At 38.8% G+C, this 21,631-nt stretch overlaps 1 protein-coding gene across 4 annotated transcripts; it reads right to left on the bottom strand.

Moving 5' to 3' along the window:
- Positions 1 to 922: 922 nt before the first annotated feature.
- On the bottom strand, positions 923 to 21,282 carry LOC144659803 (epithelial discoidin domain-containing receptor 1-like). Of its 4 annotated transcripts, none has more exons than XM_078520320.1 (9): positions 21,236 to 21,282; positions 6,088 to 6,185; positions 5,802 to 5,968; positions 5,264 to 5,437; positions 4,859 to 5,006; positions 3,860 to 4,405; positions 3,284 to 3,394; positions 2,559 to 2,930; positions 923 to 2,105 (listed from the first exon to the last, which is right to left on the bottom strand). In XM_078520320.1, exons 1-9 carry the CDS (start codon positions 21,265 to 21,267, stop codon positions 1,990 to 1,992), a joined length of 1,764 nt encoding a protein of 587 aa, XP_078376446.1. In that variant the 5' UTR covers positions 21,268 to 21,282; the 3' UTR covers positions 923 to 1,989. The 4 variants fall into 4 exon arrangements, with proteins under 4 accessions (XP_078376446.1, XP_078376448.1, XP_078376447.1 ...); XM_078520322.1 differs by lacking the exon at positions 21,236 to 21,282 and adding an exon at positions 20,026 to 20,205; XM_078520321.1 differs by lacking the exon at positions 21,236 to 21,282 and adding an exon at positions 12,036 to 12,223.
- Positions 21,283 to 21,631: the final 349 nt, after the last annotated feature.

Consider the following 21,631-nt stretch of genomic DNA (forward strand, 5'->3'; position numbering starts at 1 on the left):
GCCAGTGGATTGAGTTGAGTTGATTTCTTGTACAGGCTGGTTATTAAATTGTTCTTTTTGACACCACCAATGGAAGCTTTTTGGCATTATGATATTTACCAACATTAGTATGGCAGTCTTTCCAGCTTCTTGTCAGTTCCCTGATTGTTTAGTACTCTCGCGACTGCTCCAGTGCAGTCTCACATTCACTAAACCTTAACATAGCCAACATAGTTTTTCAAGGCTGCAAGGAATTGGATGATTCATACATAATTTAGTATGAGGTTAAAAGAAAATTTTTGGCTTTTCTTATTAAAAGTAAAAAAAAAAATAATTGATTTTCTTTACATAGTTAGGAATGAATTCTGATGACTCCAAATATATATTAAAGATTAAATACACACGCAATAAGTTATGCATTCCACGAACGTTGCAGATTGAGGAAAGGTCATCGATTGGGTGACTCAGGACTTAAATTGTCCCAATCGTGATCAAGATTTAGCTGATATAATTAACATTGTTTCGAGTTTTCCAAAGTGCATTGCTTAATTTAAAGCTGAGTTTAAGGATTATGGCAAGTCCTTAAAACCTGATTGGTTTCACCATATTTTGACAACGTACAATGGTTATTATTATTATTATTATTATTATTATTATTATTATTATTATTATTATTATTATTATTATTATTATTATTATTATTATTATTATTATTATTGATTTTTGTGGATCAGCCACCTAGATCTCTTGTTGTGAGCAAATGTTCGCCCTTTAATATTTAAGGAATAGGAACTCCATTTCACTGTCTCTTCATATAAGAGAGCTCAAGCCGTCTACCCCACCCTGGCCATCACGGCGCGGTACAAGCACAAACTAGTGCACTATAAAAGTACGCGGTCATTTTTCGATACGAACAGAATAGAAATTTAGGGGAATTAATGAAATATCACAAACGTTAAGCAAGGAATGGCATAAGCCTTTAATAAAACTTCAAGCAGTTTTGACAGACTAATAAAAAATATTTGTAAATACATAAAATATATTGTACAATAGATTGAAATTGATAAATTGAGGTCCTAATTGTTTTTATAGCAGTTCACCACAGTGTGTAAACAGTATTTACAATGTTTAAAGTAATCTTTATATATACAAGCGTTTCAATTTTCCTTGCGTAATCAAAGCAAATCCCTCTTTGTCCAATTTTTATCGATTACAACATTCCCAGCGTGTTTCTGAATCGACCATTCAAGGAGGAGAAATGTTTTACGTGGCGTCGACATTAATAAAAAAAATACATCCCAGAGACATGTTTCGGTGTTAAGTCCTAGCTAATTTTCGAACTCCAACTTAATAATCAAATAAATATTTACTGCTCCTGATAATATTTTAATGAAACTTGGCTCAATCAACGATAACGCGTTTTCTACATTCTTACTAAAGTCGTTTTGTACATTCTTGACTTATTTCAAGTCCTATTATACATTAACTGATTGAGTTTCATTATGAAAACTACGGACCGCACTAAGAAAGCGTATGTACAAACTAACGTGCAGCAATACCACATACGGGTATTTCAGTTACTATGGCAACATACCGATGCATATAATTTTGCCAGAAGGGAAACTTTCACAAAAGCAAAAAAATTCAAAACTAAACGGCCTAAATAAACTTGAATTTGTCAGCAACTTAATTTTGTCAGCAACTGCTTTCATTGACATAAATAGCTTTGACTTGGGAGGTTTTTAGACTTGGCTTTTTCATTCATTCGGGCTCGGAATGCATAAAAACCCACAAAATATCCATATTCTGAGAGGTAGAAAGGATCGCTACTTTCATCAGCGATTTGCTTTAGTAGTTGTGGGGGCCGTGTGTTTTCTTATATCGGAATGCTAGAAATACATCCCAAACAACGCCCCATGCAGATATCAGTTATAAAGTGCGCATCCTTTTGAATGCGATGAATCTTTACTAAAAAATGCTACAGGTGTTACGTGTCTTGTGAACCTGCACTCATTCATCGCTGCTCTCGCTGATTTTTCTCATTTCAGCAAGAACTTCGGCCTTTTCTTCCTCCAGGGAAATTTCTCTAGATTGAGGACGGAGATTCCTGGAAGCACCTTCGTCAGCTGCAAATTAAGGCAGTAATAAATTAATAACAAACGACGCCAAACAGGTCACGCCTTGTGTCACAACACATCTTGGTGCTCAAGTTGTCCCCAAGGAATTTTGAATGTGAATTGGAATTGAATTGCATTTGCCAGTCGTCACCAAAACTAGCAATAATGTGGTCTTATTGCACTCGTAAAAAAGCCAATGTACAAAACATGGTTTGATCAAAGTGACGTAAGTCAATGCACGTCTTGATCAAACGTAAACCGGGCCATATACGTTTTCTGTTTGGTTTACAAAGGTATTCTTGTTTTGCAATAGTTAACAACTGGCGAATGTTCAGAAAAGAATTTGAAAAGGAGAGAGAGAAATGTCGAAGAAAGTAAGGGTAGTATAACGTGAATGCAAAACTATTTTTCCAAATCTTTGCTGAATAGTAAGAGAATTTTTGTTTAAATAAATCTACTAACCCTTGAGCAGCTCTTCCCTCAATCCCAAGTGCCTAGCGTTGTTCAAATTGCATTTCTCCATCATCAAATCCATTTCATCTTCTTCCTCGTCCTCCTCCATTCCCTTCTCTAGCATCTTCAGCTTTTCAAAGCGCATCACCTGTGCACCAGGGTCGTTCCGCCTGTTCAGGGAATTTTTCTTGCTGGGATTGATTATTCTGATTGGTCTGCCGTTCAACGCTTGCTCAGCAGCGCGAGTGCGTCGACTTCTACGACGCCACACCAACACGGCTAGGACGCACAGCAGTAACGCTCCTACCACCCCTGCGGCGGCTAGACCACATATCATGACTACATCCCAGGTCTTGTCTGAAGGTTTATCGTTACTGGATTCTGTGTAAGAAAAGTAATATAAGATTGCATCAAGAAGATGAAAGAAGTACTGGATTTCCTAACTACTAGTTCTGGGTTGTTCTTTTGCCTTAAAAGTAATTTTTAATTTATATTAAAGCGAGTTTTTATCACAACCGAAAGAGCACGAAATATTCTGAGTTTTTGTGACACGCGCAAATGCATAGCGGGTGAATCGTTTCCTTTCATTTTTCCCGTGTTCAGAACGTTTTTCGCATTCGATGCATGTGCTTCCTTTGCGAAAACGATGTGGTTAAGGGAGTTCAACCGACACAAGTCATGAACAACTCTATATATTTGGTCAAAATATCAACTGTTACGATCCTGCCACTTACCTTCGACCACAATCCCGTCTGTTGTATTAACAACGTAAATGCTGTTGTTTGCTGTTGTTGGTGTAACTGTCACGTTGTGTCTTTCGGGAATATCACTGGGAGATATTTCAACTGAGAAAAAACGATATAAAAACCTCATTAACGAAGCCAGTGGGTAACAGTAAAAACAGTAACAGATCATTAATATGAAGACAAACGGTGAAAAAGTACAGGAAAGAGCGAGGTAAAAAAGGTAAAGCCTGGTGTTGAGCCAAGTGGCTCATCAGGCCGGAGCTTATCCCGGTTTTTTTCAGGAGCATTTCTCCTCCCCCCTGGATGGGTTGCTAGTCCATCGCAGGGTTATCCCCCATTAGTAAATTCGCCATTATTTATACACCTGGGCGGAGAGAGGCACTATGAGAGTAAAGTGTCTTGCCTAAGAACACAAGGCAGTGCCCCGACCAGGGCTCGAACCCGGACCGCTCGATCCTGAGTCCGGCGCACTAAACACTGCGCCTCCCCAGGAAAGAGCGAGACGCCATCAAAAATATCCCATGATTGAACTCACAAATATAAAGAAACAAGGAAACTAAGTACCTGATTCGAATTCCACCTCGCTAATTAGAACCCACCGGCCATAGTAGAGAAAATCGCACGTCAAATGTTTGCCAATGCTTCCATCGAGGTTAACTTCAATCCAAAACGCTTTGTTACACATTCCTGTCCTCTTGGCCATGCTCGGTTCATAAATTGTTTTCCAAGCAAAATATTCGCCATCTCTAGAGAAGGAAAGCACAACCTTGCTGAATAACATTTTCTCGTGGTAGCCCGGAAGGTTGAGGATGTGAAAACGGACGCTGGAGAACTTTCGAAGCGACGAGAATTCAAAGGTGACAGTTGGGTCAGCGGTCAGGGAGTCCTGCCAACCAATCCAGTCAATCCAGTTTGGGTTACCGGTGTCATTCCAGTCGGCATTGCGGCCGATCACTCCGTCAGTTAACTGACCCAGTCCGCGGTAAAGTACTCCGATCTTCGCCCCGAAGGCAAGCCTTGTGCCATCGTAGCCGTTGTCGCGTAACGATTTCCACCCGGGTCTGTTCTTGCGGAGATTTCCCTGGGAGATGCGGTATGATATCAAGCCGTCTGAAGAAACAAGGAGATTGTAGAAATTAGACAAGTGGTAGCTAAATAGACAGAGGAAATACCCGCTTTGACAGCTTAAAACTACTTTTGTTAATAAGATCAAGATAATAACTGATTGTTGTTATCAAAGCTGGAATTTCCCTCAACAGAGCGCGCTCTCATTGGCTCCTTCGAGGTCACATGACATCTAACAATAAAACTATTTCCCGCGAAAAGATACGGACAACTTGCAAAATCTATGAAGTCAGAGGGTAACAGTGCACTGTTGCCCGCGAATCAATGTTGACCGAACACCGACGTTTTTTAACTCTTCGTTGTGCTATATAATAAATCACTTAATGACTGGTTCCTCGGATAACCACTTGTTTCTTTCGAATCTCATTGTTTCCCCTCGGGAGCAGTCATTAAGTATTAAACGTTTTCCTTACGACAATATAATGCGTCACCTCTTACCATGTTTGGTCCAAGTGCAGCCGTGTATTTCTACCTTTAGACACCATCTGTCCCCTACTCCTTTGTCAAAAACCAGTCGGACATGGCGTGCGATACGGGGGGTCTGTAAATAATGCTTGTGAAGTCCAGAGTTATTAACTGAAATAAGCTGCGATAAGAAAGAAAATACAGTATAAATATCGCCGTGAAATAGATAAAGGAGAGGAAGACAAGCGTGTAAGCCAAGAGTGATTTAATATCTACTTTCTCCTTACAGTGTTAACATACTGTGAAGCAGTGATGAGACATCAGCAATGGGCATTACCCTGATGTAACAACAAACTCGCGGCAGAAATGACATTGAAAATAAAAATAAAAGAGTTAAATAACTGACTTCCCGTTTGGAAAAAACGCGTAGATTCTTACCGTAACGGACACGTCGTTCCTATGGTAACGCCTCCATTTTTTGTCTCCCTCTCGTTTGTAGGCCAGGAAATACTGTGACACGTACATGAAGCTGTAGTTCCCAGTCGATTCGTTCTTTACTCGTACTCCAATAGTGGACAGAGCTGTAACGCGCATGTTCTGACCCAAGTCAACCTGTAAATAAGCGGACATTAAGGACAATGAGTACAATCATTCCATCTCTTGTCAGCTCGAAGACTTGGTTGGCTGATCGGAGAGAAAGGGTGGGGGAACGCGCGGCGGAGTTGGTTCTTATTGCTGCCGGCTGAGTTCTTACATTGAATTATTCAAGTTCCAGCTGAAGTAGAACTAAGAAAGGTTTACTTGGCATACGATACGACAGACTTATCCATGCACTCACTTCATAGAAATCTTTGATGAAAAAGAGGCAACCTCGGAGTGGGGAACATAATTGACCAATTTTACATGTGTTAAATTATAGGTCACTTTTTATGTAAACAGACAAACAAAACTGTACAAAAATACATGAACCCATCACCTCTATAAACGCTTTCTCCTCTTTAGCAGTTGAAGAGCACCAGCCCACAGTGTCTGGAGAATTGTTCATGCGCCCGCGATGAGCACTGAACATGACGCGGTCTGACGTAGAAGAGGCACTCCACCTACCGTCCGGGAGTGAGATGCCGAGAGGAGAATCACATTTTCCTGATTAACAAACAAAATTAATAATTAATCTGTGGCGTGCGTTGTGGTGTAAAATGAGTATCACAGATCGCATAGACAAATAGCATGCGTCCAGACCAATTTAAAACAACAAAACATACCTGATTGGTCTTCTCCCAACGTATTTCTTAAGAAAACCAGCAGGAGTGAAATGAGCTTTAAAATCACTTTCTCCATACTGCTAGATTTATTCGTCTCTCTGAAAGATATAAAAGAAGTTTGACGTAATTTACTCTACTCTTTTATCTCAACCTGACAGACATTTCTATTCCTGTTAATAACGTCGGGGAGCAGTTGTACAAATCGAGCTAGAGTTTCATACAAATCTGGTATTTGCGATTTGTGTGTGACATCGCATTCAAACGGGCGTAACTTAAGTTGTTTTGCCATTCTGGTGCGAAATATAAAATTAAAAAACAAAACAAAACAAAAAACAATAGTTCACGTCAGCGCAGCTCACACGCCACGAGGGTTAACTTGAAGAAAGTGCTGAAAGCCTTGGTCTAAAGCACTTCAGCAATACGAAATCCCATCAATATCACCTTTGTTTGCTTAAAAATTCCTGCGAAGATTTATAAAGCGATGTTTCTCCTAATTTCTTAAGCACTGAATCTCGCTGGAGTGTAGTGCTCGGAGGCACGTTTAACAGGGTTCAATAAGCTATATAAACTTTAATAAACATTATCATAACTAACATGCCTTCATGTTCCAACACTTCTCAGTTACAAATAAGACTTACGTACTACTCCCAGAGGAAAAAAAAAAACGTTTTACGAAAGGTGCAGCTAAAAGGACTGGACGTGTTATACTTATATAAAACAAAATCGAGTAGCAATTTGGACATATTAGCTTTTCTTGCAGGCTTTACCTTGTGTTCATAACACCATAAGGGAAATCAACAATTTTTTTTAAATAATTAGTATCAAATGTTATAAATCTACACAACAAAATGCGTGCCTTCATCCAACATTCTTTTGATTAATTTGAAATTTGAACTTTTGACCAGCAAAACAATGACAGCTTCTGACATGCAAATGTACATGTAATACTCTGGTGCAATTGTCATCATCCCCGATATACGGTACGTAAACTTTTAAAGAAGTGTTTTAGAAACTGTTCAGGAGTAATATATCCTTAGAGAAATCTGTTTGTAATTTTCGGTATATTTATACATTTTGCCTTGGTAGCATCTCTGAAGTAGGTTGGAATTTAAGAAATTCTCTTTTCGATAATGAGAAAGTTATAATGAGAAAATTAATCTTTAATATATTAACACTCCCCACCTCGGCTAGCATTTGGTATCTAGGGGTAGTTTATCTTTTGTTACAGTATCACAATGTGAGAAAGTTATACTAGAAGATTTTGTAATATTCTACGTGCAACAATTCGAAGAATTTTAAATCTTTCAACAGAAGAAAACAATTGTCACTATTTGCGCCTTGCAGAAGAGGACTTCTCCCGGTCATCCTCTGAATGTTTACGCTCCAGGTTTCAGCCCTGCCTGTGACCGCACCCTATCCGCAGCGCTGCGATGCAGCATCCATCTGTTTACGCTTTTCTTCTTTTATTTAAGGCAAATTACGGAAAATCTGCCACATGATTTGAGTCCGCGAAGAAAGGTTCTCGCGAAAAATAACGACGCGAACTTAAAGTTTAATACCCTTCCATATAATAAGTCATGATTAATCTGATTAATCAACGTATCCGTCAGTTTACTACATAATTATTTGGTACAGTCGTCAAACTAGCTCTACTTTGTAACAAAAGAGCATGTCAAACTGTTTTAAGTTTCGTTTTGTTATAATAGTTTTGTTCCGTGTCATTGGAAACTATTGCTGTGGAAAAAAATCAGTTGTGCTAATTTTGAGACTCACTGTTTGTTAACGCAGACCAGTATTTTTACAATTTTCGCAAAATTGAGTTTTTAGCCAAATCGCGAAATTTAGGTCCCGCGAAATATGCCCGTTCCATTTTCGCGACATTAAGTTCCCGCGAAAATAAGTAACTATAAGGTAGTTCACGAGCTCGTTAGAGGTGAGCATAAACAACGAATTTTCCTTTTTCATCCAGTTGAGTGAATAAAATGAACTTAATTTAGCTTCATTGTTTTCTGGAACGTTTTCAAGACGTACCAGATAAAAGTCTAAGTTTTAAACACTGATTTTGAAGAGAAGCCTTAGTAATACTTGGTTGTAGATTTTGTGCACTACGCGTATAATGTCACCGTCTGCCGTATTGAAAAGCAAAACATATGAAAAGCAGAGGAGTTTAGACGACTCGACACATGCAGTGAGAACATCAGACAGTCACGTAAGCTTTTCAAAGGTTCATTCATAACACCAGACACGGTGATTCCCTTGGCCGAGCAGTGAGCTACAGAGAACAGCGGTGTTAAACTGTTGTTGATTGGTGCCAGTGAGCAGTGGATTTACGTCAAATAAGTATTGAAGGACATAAGCTAACTCAAATCATATAATGATACTCCTGATATGAAAAATTGTTTCAAAACATTGATTTTGTTCAGCAATGACCCCCTACGAGATTGGTTTTCTTACCCCAAAACAAGCAAATAAATTGCAAAAAATGGAATCCACGGCATTTGCGGGGGAATTTTTTCTCTCTCTTTTCCTCGCTGTACCTGCCTTTTTAGTCCTCTTACATTTCAAGAAACCCAAGAATTGAAACTGAATCGATTAATGACATTTTTTTCCTGCACGACTCTGGCAAAATTGATTTGTTTTCAAAGATCTATCCCTTGAACATCAATTGTTTATCAATCCAATATTGTGACGGTGACAAGCAGAAAAAAAGCACCGAATGACTCGGCTAGGACACGAAAAACAAGCGAAAAGTGAAAAACGACCAAAACGTTGTATTTTCAAAACAACAACCATCTATTCGCTAGCCTTCGCGTACGGACAAAGTGGCTGAGTTGTTGACAGTTTTTGCCTCAACACATGAAAAAAGACAATTGTCTGACAAGACCAGACAGTGCCTTTTGTGTTTATGTCCACTGCACGAAAACAATGCGAAGAGGACATGCTTGCTCTTGATTGCTGCTATTAACCTTACGTTAACACAGGAAACTACCATTGATGTGCAAATCTGAAGTTATTAAGCGATGTCTTGGCGGCAGACCACTTGACTTTACAAGCTCTCGTGCCACGGAGTTATGTAATTTCTACAGCGAACGTCTTGACGGAGGGCTTTCGTTAACGTATTTTGTGAGAAATAAAAACACACAAACGGCTGATTTAGCATTGAAAAGACATTCTACAACCTCTGTGTGGGTGTTCAACAAGTTCCTATACTTAAACGCAAACTTTTTCTGGATGAGCAGCACATTTCTAAATCAACAAGCGCTACACCCTTAATATAATATTCAATATTTAAAATACTGTCCAAATTTCGTCATACCTTTTACAAGTTCCAATTGCTTGTTATTTCAGCTCGCGTATTTTTTCGCCTGTCTGTTTGTTAGGGGGACCTTACCAATGCGCGCGCTCAGTGAGAAGTGAATGTGGTTGGCTTCATCAAGCAATTTATAAAAACACATGTGGCCCATCATTCAGCGAGTTGAAACTCGAATTGCACTATTTACTTAATAAACGCCTATCAAAACTCAATTTAAAAAGCGACAAAGCTGTTAAAACGTGAAAAATGCGATAAACCCCTTTAAATAAATACCATTCCAAGCTTATTGGATTGCTCTCCTCTAATTAAACCATCACAAAATTCATTAAAAAAAGCAGTATGGTTAAATCTTTTTTTACATAAACACACACAAACACCTGTTGATGGCGTGAATATACACGCAGAGTTTGTGTTAAAGTGCTTACTGTCATAATGCGATTTGCTGTTTAAATACGCGACAGCTTTTTCCATTACACAAGCTTTTCCTTTCATCATACAATAAATCCAGAAATTTGAGATTCACTGCTTCTGTGACGAGAGAAACCTCACCGCCATGCGCGCGCCAGCTCCCACGCGCCCCAGTGCAAGCTTCCCGCGCAAAAACAAGTGCACTATGGGATAATTGGTGTCCAGTAAGATAAGAGTTTGTTTCTGTCAGTTGTAATAGGACGGTTTTGGCTCTACTTCAAAGCCACTTGAATGAGAGTCAAGAAGGAAAAGCCTCCACCACTTCACAAGTCATATAACCTCAAAATAGAACTTAAAGAGATTAAAATTCCTTTCAATTTTAATCTTAGTAGTAAAGTCTAGTAACGCGCAGTATCGAATACAACGAAAAGAAAAGAGCAGAAAATATTTCAGTTTTTCCGAAAATAACTGAAAGCTAATATATCGATAAAAAAAACCACAGAATGCAAAACATGTTTGTGTATTTTCCTTTGATCGGTAGGGCACTTTCTGAACAAATGGCAAGGTCAATATTATTGAAAAAACCCTGCAGTCTTCACGACTATCACTTTACCACAATGTAGTTGCTCAACTAGGGAAGTTAAAATGGACATTTTGGTTGCACTGCCATAGCACTCGGTTCCAGATGACTATTTACTGGCACCTTTTTCGCTCTTTTTTGTCTTTACTCTCTTTAATTAAAACTGAATAATCCTATTAACACATCAAAATTTCTGGTTATTTAGTTTGGGCAGCCTAAGCAGATCACGAGTCTTCTAGTGCGAACAGACGTTTTAAAAAACATCAAATGAGATTCTTTAAATTGCGTGGGAAGAAGAAATAACAGCGAGTGCCGACTAACGAGTCCTTTTAAAAGCGAACATTACTCCCAGGAAATAATTTTAAATTTTAATCTTACTATAACATTAAGGGTCATTTGCAGCGGAGAGGCATTTGTTCTGTCAACAAACTGCATGATACACCAATATTGGTATTCTGCCTTGTCTGCAGTGTTAACACATTTTCCTTTTTACTGTAATTCAATCAAGCTTTCCGCCCCTCATTATGGAACAGGAAAAAGCGCAATAAACCATATTATTACAGTCGCTGCTGCCGACTCATCCCGCCCTCCCTTCTGAGAAAAGTAAGTGAATGTGGCTTTCAGCACACACTTTTATTTCAACATTAAAGGGGGGAGGACTGGACCCCCCTCCCCCACTGTATACAACACTAACTAGTGAAATTTCTTTTATTTCAACATTAAAGGGGGGAGGACTAGACCCCCCTCCCCCACTGTATAAAACACTAACTAGTGAAATTTCTTTTGCTCAAACTCGTGAACAGCTTGATACTTACTTAAGAAAGAGCCATTACGCTCACTCTTTGGAGAGATTATTTAAAGTAAGCACATCCTGTTTCGATCTCATTAATTGAAAAGATTAACAAAAAAGTCAGCAGCATGTGGCGTGCCCCCGGATCTATCGTAACAACACTGGAAATTTTCCAATATGTTTGACCAGGGGTTGAGCCTAAAAATGGCGACATTTCCGACCACATGACAACTGCTTCCTATTATAAAGATTCGTCACAGCAATTCTCACTCAAACTGCTTTCCTCTTGTTCCGTGAATTAATTTTTTTTATCTTTATGTTCGTTTTTTCACATTGGCTGCCTTTCTCAAGCCTCATGTGAATGATACATGCCAAGAAACTGTCAACGGCTCGGTGAAAGAGGTATTTAATTCCCTAAGAGAATTGTTTACACTTCGTAAGAGGTACGATCGAGTGAAATACACGTTCTGTCGCCAGTGCTCAATATAGCAGTTCCATTTTACAACTAAAAAGAATCCATGAGATTTTGGTGTTAAAAAAGGTACAGCCTGGGCTAAAAATACTTGCTGGATAAAGATTTAAATCATTCACCAAAGAAATTTTCAGCAATCGAAACACCAGCATTGCATTAAAAGTTAATCGAAACTTTATTAGTGCCCTATCAAACGAGAAAAGACAAAAGAATGACGCGTAGGAGGCAAAACTGTACAAGAATAGATTTGTTCAGTCCAAACAACCGCGTAATAATTTGGTAAACCCTCAAACATTGAACGGTTAGATAACACACCCAAGCGCGCTTGGTACACGTCCACTTACATTGAACAGTCTAGACAAAACAAACACCAAATCACACCAACCTTTTGCTAGCGACAGTATGTACAGATTACAATGAAACTGTTTTGTGACTATTCTTCTTCGGGATAGCGCGGATCCGAATACAGCACCACCACGCAACGGATGTGACTTCGCTCTCACGGATGAACTAAATGAAGTATGTTTTAAACGTGACACCAAACTAGTAGCACGCACGCGCTCTGTGACGCCCGGAATTCAGCTGCTCACATGCCAAAATGAAAATAAAGTTAATCTACGTGAAGAATAAAGCAGAGCAGAATAATCTGGACTTTAGTGATGACCTGATTGGCGCGAATTCGTGATCAAGGTGTTGTTGCCATGGCAACGCTAAGCATTGTTCCAGCTCCTCCTCACGGGACAACTAATGTTAGAGTTTTATTTTTCTGGTTTTCAAATTACGTTTCTGCATTTTCAAAGTTAAGCAACAGAGCTGGAGTTTTATCTGCCTGATCAAAGGAATGGCCCGTATCACACATGTTTATGTATTGGCAGAAGGCGAAATGATCCGGAATGAAAAAAAAAAAAAATGGAAACTGGACTGTACCATCGCTCGCCTGGGAGCCTGGGACCGAGTATGTTTGTAAGAGTTATGCTTATACGCACGATCTGTGAGTGTGCAGTAAAGATCTTATCTTAGCTACCGCAGAAATAGAATTTGGAATCTGAATAATCTTATAGGATTTCCGATATTTTTTGGCCATTGCTTTTTTTGTTAAAACATCGACTTACGGGTTCAACTGGATTACAAAACAAGTTTAAACACGATCTGCCTTAAACGCTGCGCGCGCTCTATGTAAAGTGCTTGCGGTGTTTACGAAAAAGAGATTTTTTAGTTACCGTGGTTTGTTGGCTAGTCTGTTTGAGCTCAGTTCCAAAACTGTTGGTTTTGACGAATTTCGAACGAAAGTGTCTTGTTGTGTAGCTTAATATTAGTTGAGAATTGAGTAATTTTACTTTGTTATCATCAATTCTTTATCATCGGAAGCTATCGTGCGAGTTTCGTTCCTTAAGGACCCGACAGGCCGCCCAAAGATTTCAAGTTGTTTTTCTTAGTTTATTAATTAAAAGCTTCTTAGCTCTGAACAATAACCTCCATTGGTGGTCATTTGTTTTGTTTTTCTGACATTGACTTGGGCCACCATCAAAGTTCAGGTTATAGTTCCGTGTTCTATTAGTTCTGGACATTTGCTCTTCGTGTTGCTTTTTCATGTAGGTTTGTGGTTTTTTTTTCACTTTCTTAAGTAAGCCTCAGAATTGTCTCGAGGTCACCGATACAGTTTAGCGTATATAGTTGACGAACCTTCAAGTTTTCAGTCAGTCGAGTCTCTGCCCATAAGTGAAGCAGCAGCAGCAGTTGATGCCGACTCTTGTTGCCTCTCGCTCAGCTAGTCCCCCTAACGTCCCAACAGACTCAGTATTTTCGTAGATTAAAGTATTATCTTGAATTTGTCAGTTACAAAAACTAAAAAAGTCAGAAACTTACGATTTTCTTGCAGTTTCGGTAAATTTGAGTTCCTTTGTATTCAACAGGAGTATCAATATGCTATTTATACTTTGATAAACTTTTTTTAGCGTTTGAACAGCAAGAGTCCAGTAACTAACTTTAAACGGGCTAAAAACAACATACCACTGTAATATTTGCGTGTTCCAATATTTACTTCTTTATTCAGTATTATTTTTTTTTTTAAAGAAAACATCTCTCAGCAGTTAAAGAGCTTCAAGGTCTTAACACATTATGAGGTGAGAATGTCAAGGCACATTTGTTGATTTTAAAAGATTTGTCGCCTTACTTCCCATTTTCCATTCTTCTTTATTCGTTTCTTAATCCACATTAAATGTGCCTCTCAACAGCTTTTTATTTGAATTGACACACTAGGGTTTCACCAAAACACCCGTTGTACAGCATAATAAACAGTACAACACGAAAGCACTGCTGCATAGCTTTTTAAAAAGAAATTTTACTCTTATTTGATACGAGATGCAACATGTGAAGAGCGAATGGTTTATCGCATTATTACATCACGTGCAAGCATATTTATTGCATCACTTTTTCCCATTATTATTAATCTTTTTCATCTGTTTTCGTCACCGGAAACTCGTGTGTTACTTGACCTTGCAGGTGTTAAAGTGCAGTTTTTTTTTACATATCTCAGTCAGTTCTTGGGCTTTTTCCAGAGTATTCACATTTTTGTTGAACTTTGAGATCATGATAATGAAGTTAATATGAGAATGTAAGTGACATCAAATGAATTTCTGCATCCAAAGCTAGAGCACTTAAACGGGGCTTTGTTCGTCTGCAACGCAGGCTAACAGTCGTGCAAAAGGCTCAAATAGTGACAGGCTAAGAGTACGTTTTGATGTTTAACTCATATGAACACTTGTCGACGAGGCAGCGCCAAGAGGCAGATGACATTAACAAAGAGTTTGTGTTGCGACTGTAGTATTGTTTTGACAGCCCTGCGGTAAAACGTTTGCTCATTTTTGGTGAAATTGATTTAGCAAAAGAATTTTAAACATTTCCAGTGTTTACTAATCCCTTTGAAGCTTAATGCTTAATTTTTTATCGGTACCTTATGACACACTGGTGCAGTTAACCTAAGGTTTCCATGTGACTATCGCCCAATGCAGTGGTAATTGCTACGGGCTGCTTGATCGCAAACTTCCAAGAAATACTTGCATTATCGTGCGTACAACAACTTCGTACCAAAAGAAAAACGAAATAAACTGAATTAAACAGAAAATGAACTGAGAAAGCTAGTTTCATGCAACTGTTCTTGAAGAACGCCTTTTAAAATGTTGGTTAAAAAAATAGCTATTCACAAGTATTAAACATTGCTCAAAAGAATTTATCCCCTTAACTGAAAATGTATAAGAAAATGGCAAGTGACTTGAAACGAACAAAAAACAGGACATTTGTTTTCATTCAGAAGCACCAAGTGAAATCGCTAGGCGCAAAGGACGTTTAGTGTTTGCAGGTGCGTCTAAACCTGATATCAGCGGTAACAATAATTATCAGTAAGCACAACAAAACACTTCAATATTCTTCAGATTCTTGGCAATGGCTCTTCTTCAATGGTTTGCGGTTACATGCGATACTTTAATTCCAGTGCCACGTAGTTCTTTTTCAAGTGCATATACATCATATTAATGGTGCCCTTTACGCCCTCTAGATATTAAGCAAACGTAAGTCTTACTAAATGCGTCGGCGTTACTTATTACATTACATGGACCGTCAGGTTTTTTTATTGTTGTAGATCGAGATAGATTGGAGGACAGGTTGAAACCGCAAACTAGCTCTGTTGACAACTCAACAAAGGAAAAACGCGAAACTATAAACTTCTTATATGCTCGCCTTGTGAACAGAGATAAGTCCGCAAAATAAATGCCTGAAAATAATAAACAGAACTGATTGTTGTTGATGGAGCGAATTCCCCTCTTACCCAATGTAGTAGTGCGCAGGCATCACTAAAGCTATTTAACCCACCTATATAAGAAACGGAAGTTACATTACTGTTAGGCTTCTTCAGTTCTCCCTTGCAAGCGCTAGTTCAGTTACGAGAGAAATAATAATTACACTTCAGTTTTGGATTTCGGTAAATTGACAGCTATTTGTCGTAGAAAGTCTACTTACTGGGATTCTTACATAGCTGAAAACTGAACGGTTACTGGGGATACTGAAACTGTGAAATTGGAACGAAATCATGTTTGTTCTTTTGTTGCCATAACTTAACTAAGCATGATTCCAAAGTGGTGAATCCACACCTATTTTAGTGTCTAGAGCTAAGTGTAACATATAGTTGCTCTCCACTGACCAAGACTGATAGCTAGAGCCGCCATAGCAGATGTATATTAAAGCATGTCTAAAATAGCACTCTACTGAAGCTATAAGGAAGCAATGCGGAGGTAACTAAGTTAACATGTAATTTCACCTACTAGTTTGCACTAGCTGAGGAAACTCACCGATACAGCAGTACCTGGTAAGCGATACTGCGGATTCTGTACTGCACACGACAATTTAGGAAGTGGCAAATTATGAAGTTGAATATTTTTCACAATGAATACCATGATTAGTACATTAGAGAGGGCCACAAATTTATTAGTGTGTAAAACTATTACAGATGATAACCCTCCATAAATAAAGTTTGATTGATTGATTGATTCGATGCAAGGATCGACGCACGCTTTAATGGCAAACTTCCAAGCATTTTAAACACAGCTATCACTTTACCTCTGATTTTGGCAACGGTTGACCAAGGGAAGACAGGAAAAGACACAATAAGCACTAGAGGAGCACAACAAAACTACCCATGAATTAAGTCAATGCGTTGGTTTCACAAACGGAATCCGGAAAGGTCGATAATATTGTTAAACTGTCCCCAGTTCTGTTTATTTCTCCCGTTCCCTCACCACCAAACATTCCTCATTTCGCCGAGCCCCCACCCCTCAAAAAAGTGTTGAGTTTAATTCACATAAAGAGATAAAGGGATACATTCCATCGTATTTCCGAAGCGAAGATTGCATTAGTTCCCAACAGATTTAAGGCAAAAATCGTTCTTAGACATTTTATTTTCCAGGGGTTATGACTGCCACAAAATAGTGTAGTTCACTCGGAGCCTTTGGGAATTCATATTTGTCACCCCCCCCCCCCCCCCCACACACACACACACACACCCCTTCACCCTAACATTCCTCGATAGAACACAACAACAGGAAGTTAGCTCTGAACATACAAAATTGCCAAGTAAAAGAAATAGGCTGTACCTCTGAACAAAACAAACTTGTCAGTCTTTCTTTGCCAGTAAATCGGAAGATTCCTTTTTAAGACCTGCTGGATCTAAATGATTTTTCCACACATCCGAAATTCTATATAGCAAACCGCACAATGGTAATCAAGGGCAAAATTTTACTGGGTGTTTGATCTGTGATAAGGATCTATTCGGTATCAAACCAAGAGGTTTTTCTATTTTGGGGGACTAAAGCCGGAATTCAAAACAGATCAATAGATCGCTTTTTGGCAAGAGTCTGACGAACCCTTCAGCGCATATATAAACTGGTACTGAGTGAGGTTATCAGAACTTTCTTGACCAACTATTGTAACTGGAGTTTAATTTGAATGCTTCTAAAGCATTCAATTAAAAATTGACCTTGTTGAAAATCACTTTTTCTACACGTACATTCAAGAACAATTCACCACAACCTTGACCTTTGAAAACGGAGTACGTCAATTCTTCATTCCTTTCCGGAAAGTGATCCTTGTGTATTATTAATTACTCCAAACTGCGGTTAAACACGTGCCGAGTTCTGCCAAAAAAAGAATTTATGTTTGGAAAATTGACAGGGGATATTTACAGTACTTACAGGATGACAACTTGAAAATTCTTTGCATTGAAAAAACGTCTAAAGAAAAAAACTAAAAGCACGCCCTCTGTCGTGCTAACAAAAAGGTCGAAAAGACCTGATCATCTGTTGGGAAGAAAATTGTCGGAGATTACCGAAAAGTCCCGAAGATTGCACGAGAATTGATTTGTTAACTGTCGGAATTAAAGTGAGCCGTGTCGTTATCGAGCAGAACAAACCATTTTATAATTTTCTGCTTGCAGTTAAATATCGATGAAAATGTTCAAAAGCTGTTGATGTGCAGTAAAACAATTAATCAACAGAAAAAAGAAATATAAATTAGGACTGAGCCGTTGTGAATAAAAGTGGCAGATTCTCTCTCAACGTCAAAGATTAATTTCAATATCTCTAGTATGATTTGTAAAATAGGTAATATCGTGTTGAAATTCCTGCAGTTATGACGAAAACTTATATCGATGACCTGGGTATTGGATTCGTTAAGACGAAAACAGTGTAGAAACTAATGAACTGTTGTTTCGACATCGAGTCGTTCTGCTAACTAGTATTAGAGTGCAAAATGCAAACGCTGAAACTTGTGTTATAACACTATTGCAATAGAAAAAGAAAATTACTATTGAATTTTACCAATTCAAAATAATAATAATGTTTTAGAATAATCCAAGCAAACTAGTTACGTAGTTCATTAACACTCAGACCCATCTGATCTTTCTGGAAAACCTCTTCTGGCTTTCGTGTTCAGATTGCTACCTTTATGACGATTTTAACATTTTACCTACCTTATTTATAAGGAACCACCAAAACTCAGTATGACAGAACGAACACCTCTGGGACAATACGGAAACAGAATTTATAAAGGCATGAACTGTATCCTAGCGGCCCGGGGTTTTTGCGAGCTAAAATCCCCTAATCCTATCCTACTGAACTCAGTGAGCTCAGTGAGTATGAACGTTGCTCTGTAAAGCACCTATAAGGCATCAGTTGACTGCAGTCAAGAGAGGCAGCCGATATTTTTTATACACGCAAACAGTAATTTAATTAAGACAATTTGACTGCTCGTCCTTGAACAACGATCTTAACAATACAGAACCGCCCTTTGTTTCTTAGTTGGTGTGTATGACAAGTAGTGTTATAGGTTTCATTTTTTTCTGATTTAACTGCGTGAAAAGCCTGATACGCAGACGTTCTTTTTGCGTCACAAGCCAAAAGAACTTCTGCATAGGAGACTACTGCTCAAATTGTAGTTTCCATACTGAGCCGCGTGTATACGATCTTTGAGTTCGTCACGCGATAGTTCGTGACGAGCCCAAAGACTACTTTATATTTAATACCGAAACCGGTGATAACAAATCACAAATGTGAGAAAAACAGCTGTCGTTACGTTGATCTCTTGCCAGTGTAGTGGCATTGGGTTCGTCACGCATGCTTTAGTGACGCACGCAATCTTATTACACACAATGGAACTGGGTTCGTCACAAAATCTTTCATAACGCATACAATTTTTCTACTCACACTGCATTGAAGTCGTGATTACAACAAGAAACAGCTGCCGACATTTTGATCTCTAAGTGTAGTCCGCTACGCAGATGCCCTTTGTGTTCGTCACGCAATCTTAGAGGCTACACTGTATCCACATTGCAACACGGTGAAATAAAACGCTTTTTACCACCGACGAAAGGCTTAGCCACGCAGTTCGTTAAAATTTTAGTCAATATGTTATCTCTAAGTGCGCTTTAGAGAGCGACAAGAATACCCCGTGGGGGGGGGGGACTCTCTCGTGAAATTTATCACGTGTGCCATACGCAAGATTTGACCCATATGACATGCATTAGTTGTCATGGTAACGCAAAACCGCCTTAATCCAAATGCTCATGGGTTACGGGTATGCTGCGTCATGTCGGCGACCAAGTGAAAACAAATTAACAAATCGGATTTGATGAGATAAACTAAAAGCGCCCTAAGTGAAGGGCGCGGAAGTTGAGATGTTACATGTTACGGTACACGTATAGGCAGTGTTTTGCTGCAAGTAATCGTAAATCAGTTTGGTCGGATAAGCTGGTCGATTTGTGTGGCCCACATATTCAGATGAAGTTTTAATGCACAAACACTAGTGAACTTGGGCATGTGGTTACACAACCAAAAACTTGAAATGAGTTGCCAGCCGGCCAAGAAGGAAGTGAATTGACGTAACAAATCACAAGTCACGTGTGTTGGTTGTGAGCTCCTTCTGTTTCTTGGTAATGATGACAAATTCGGTGAACGGAAGAACAGATCACAAATCAAAACATGACGATTCTAGATTTTATCTTCCGCGTGAGTCACAAAATGTACGAGTGTTTGTAGAAGTTGAGATGGTAAAACCTTGATACCACTCAGGCAGAGTTTTTTACAAACTTTGAAGTATATAAAAAAAGAAACAAGAACATCACACAGCACTGTACATGTTATAACGCGAGGAAGACCTCATCCCTCCCCCCCCCACCCCTATTACTTGTATTTTATAAACAACATGCGTTCGACGACCTTATTCCAGCACAATATAATTAGGATCTAACAGAAACTGCTTCTTTGGATTGCTACGAAACAACTATTTGAAGAAACGCGTTACAAAAGGAATTAATCTGTCTATTTACTTACAGTATGTCTATTGGGCAATTCCTCTGGGTAGTTTTCTTAGTTTCCACCACAAAACAGATGAGAATTCTTTACCAAAGTCACGAGTATCAAAACTCTTCTTCAACGCTACTCAAACGCGTTAGCAGTGTAATAACACGCTGCTTGTGTGTTTACTAATTTAAACGCGAGTATACGTGCCGCAATATGTAAGATAGGAAAAGCCGGAAATCCTGGTTCACGTAATTTAACACGAAACCCTTTCAGTAAACGACGTTTCAGGAGATATTTTGGAAAAATGTTTTATAACGTCAACACTGAGGTATACGCAGCGTGAGATATTCAAACATTTCACTCCAGGCTAAAAACTATCCAAGCAACACAAACAATCAAATGCTGACCATCTCGGCATTTCTATCAGTTGGTTTATTCACTTTCTGACATAATCACTTATCGCTACATCTCCCAGCAAAAACTCAAATACCAACGCGACCCCAATTTAGAATCTTTGGCATCAGTGCCAAACCGAACAATCAATTTACACACATATGTTTTACATCACGAGGTAGTCCACGTAAAACCAGTTCAAGAGTTTACATGAACCTGTTTAGATTTGTTCAAAAAGCGCAATACTACTACGCGCGCAGAAACAACCCCCCCCCCGAATTCCTACCGGCATATACTTTTATGGGCTACAATATATTCCAAAAACAAAATCCTCAGTAACAATGGACTACTATCTTTTATAAATAACTTAATTTGGCTTCTTGCTGTCTTTTTTTAAACTTGCCTGACCTTTTTCTATCCCGGCCCTCTTTTACCGATCCATTCTCCTACTCTAATTGGGTGTTAGTAAAACCCTGGTTGCGACCTCATGCACGAACAAACACGTTCGCAGGTTATTTGGTTTTTCTGGGCTTTACTTTTAATACACGAACTGTAATTGGAAAAAAGCCTGCATTCAATAAGGTGCCGCGGAGTATATCGCTTGAGCTTTTTGAAATGAATCTGTAATGGCACATAAACTCGAGGTTTTTCGGAAAACCAAGTCTTTCCGCCATTGTGGAACTTCGGAAAACCGGAGAATGCACACTCAGCGAATTATTGAAACAAAGCAAGAAGATTGAAGATTCCATAGCGAAGTGTAAACAATTTTCTAGTTATTCTTTCTGCACGTTGTAATGGATACTGATTGTTGAAGTACTGAAGCATGTGAGATATCACATCTTATTACCTCGTGCCGCAAACCGACAGGGTCACATGCATGATGATAATGGTCCGTCACTCCTGTTACCTACAGGAAAAACACTAGATTATTTTAAACTTATTTTTTTCTGCCTAGCTTACTTCCAAACACCCTAATACAATCCTTTTATTTTCGAGAGGATTAAACTTGAGCCCAAGGCTAACCGAAAACGGAGTCATTAAAATTTTGCGATGAATGTATTTTGTTCCCGATATGGGTTTCGCATGCTCCAAATGTACAATGATGAAAAGAATGAAACAACACGTTTAAAACAGCAGAAATACACACAAGAAGTAGAGCAGTTCAGGCGGTCAGAAAGACTGACAACATTAATACAACTTGAAAATCATTATTGAGCCGGAAAAATTCTAGTTTAAATCAATT

Source organism: Oculina patagonica, chromosome 7 (genome assembly GCF_052425735.1).
Source record: "Oculina patagonica isolate OP01 chromosome 7, crgOcupat, whole genome shotgun sequence".
NCBI classification, from domain to species: domain Eukaryota; kingdom Metazoa; phylum Cnidaria; class Anthozoa; order Scleractinia; family Oculinidae; genus Oculina; species Oculina patagonica.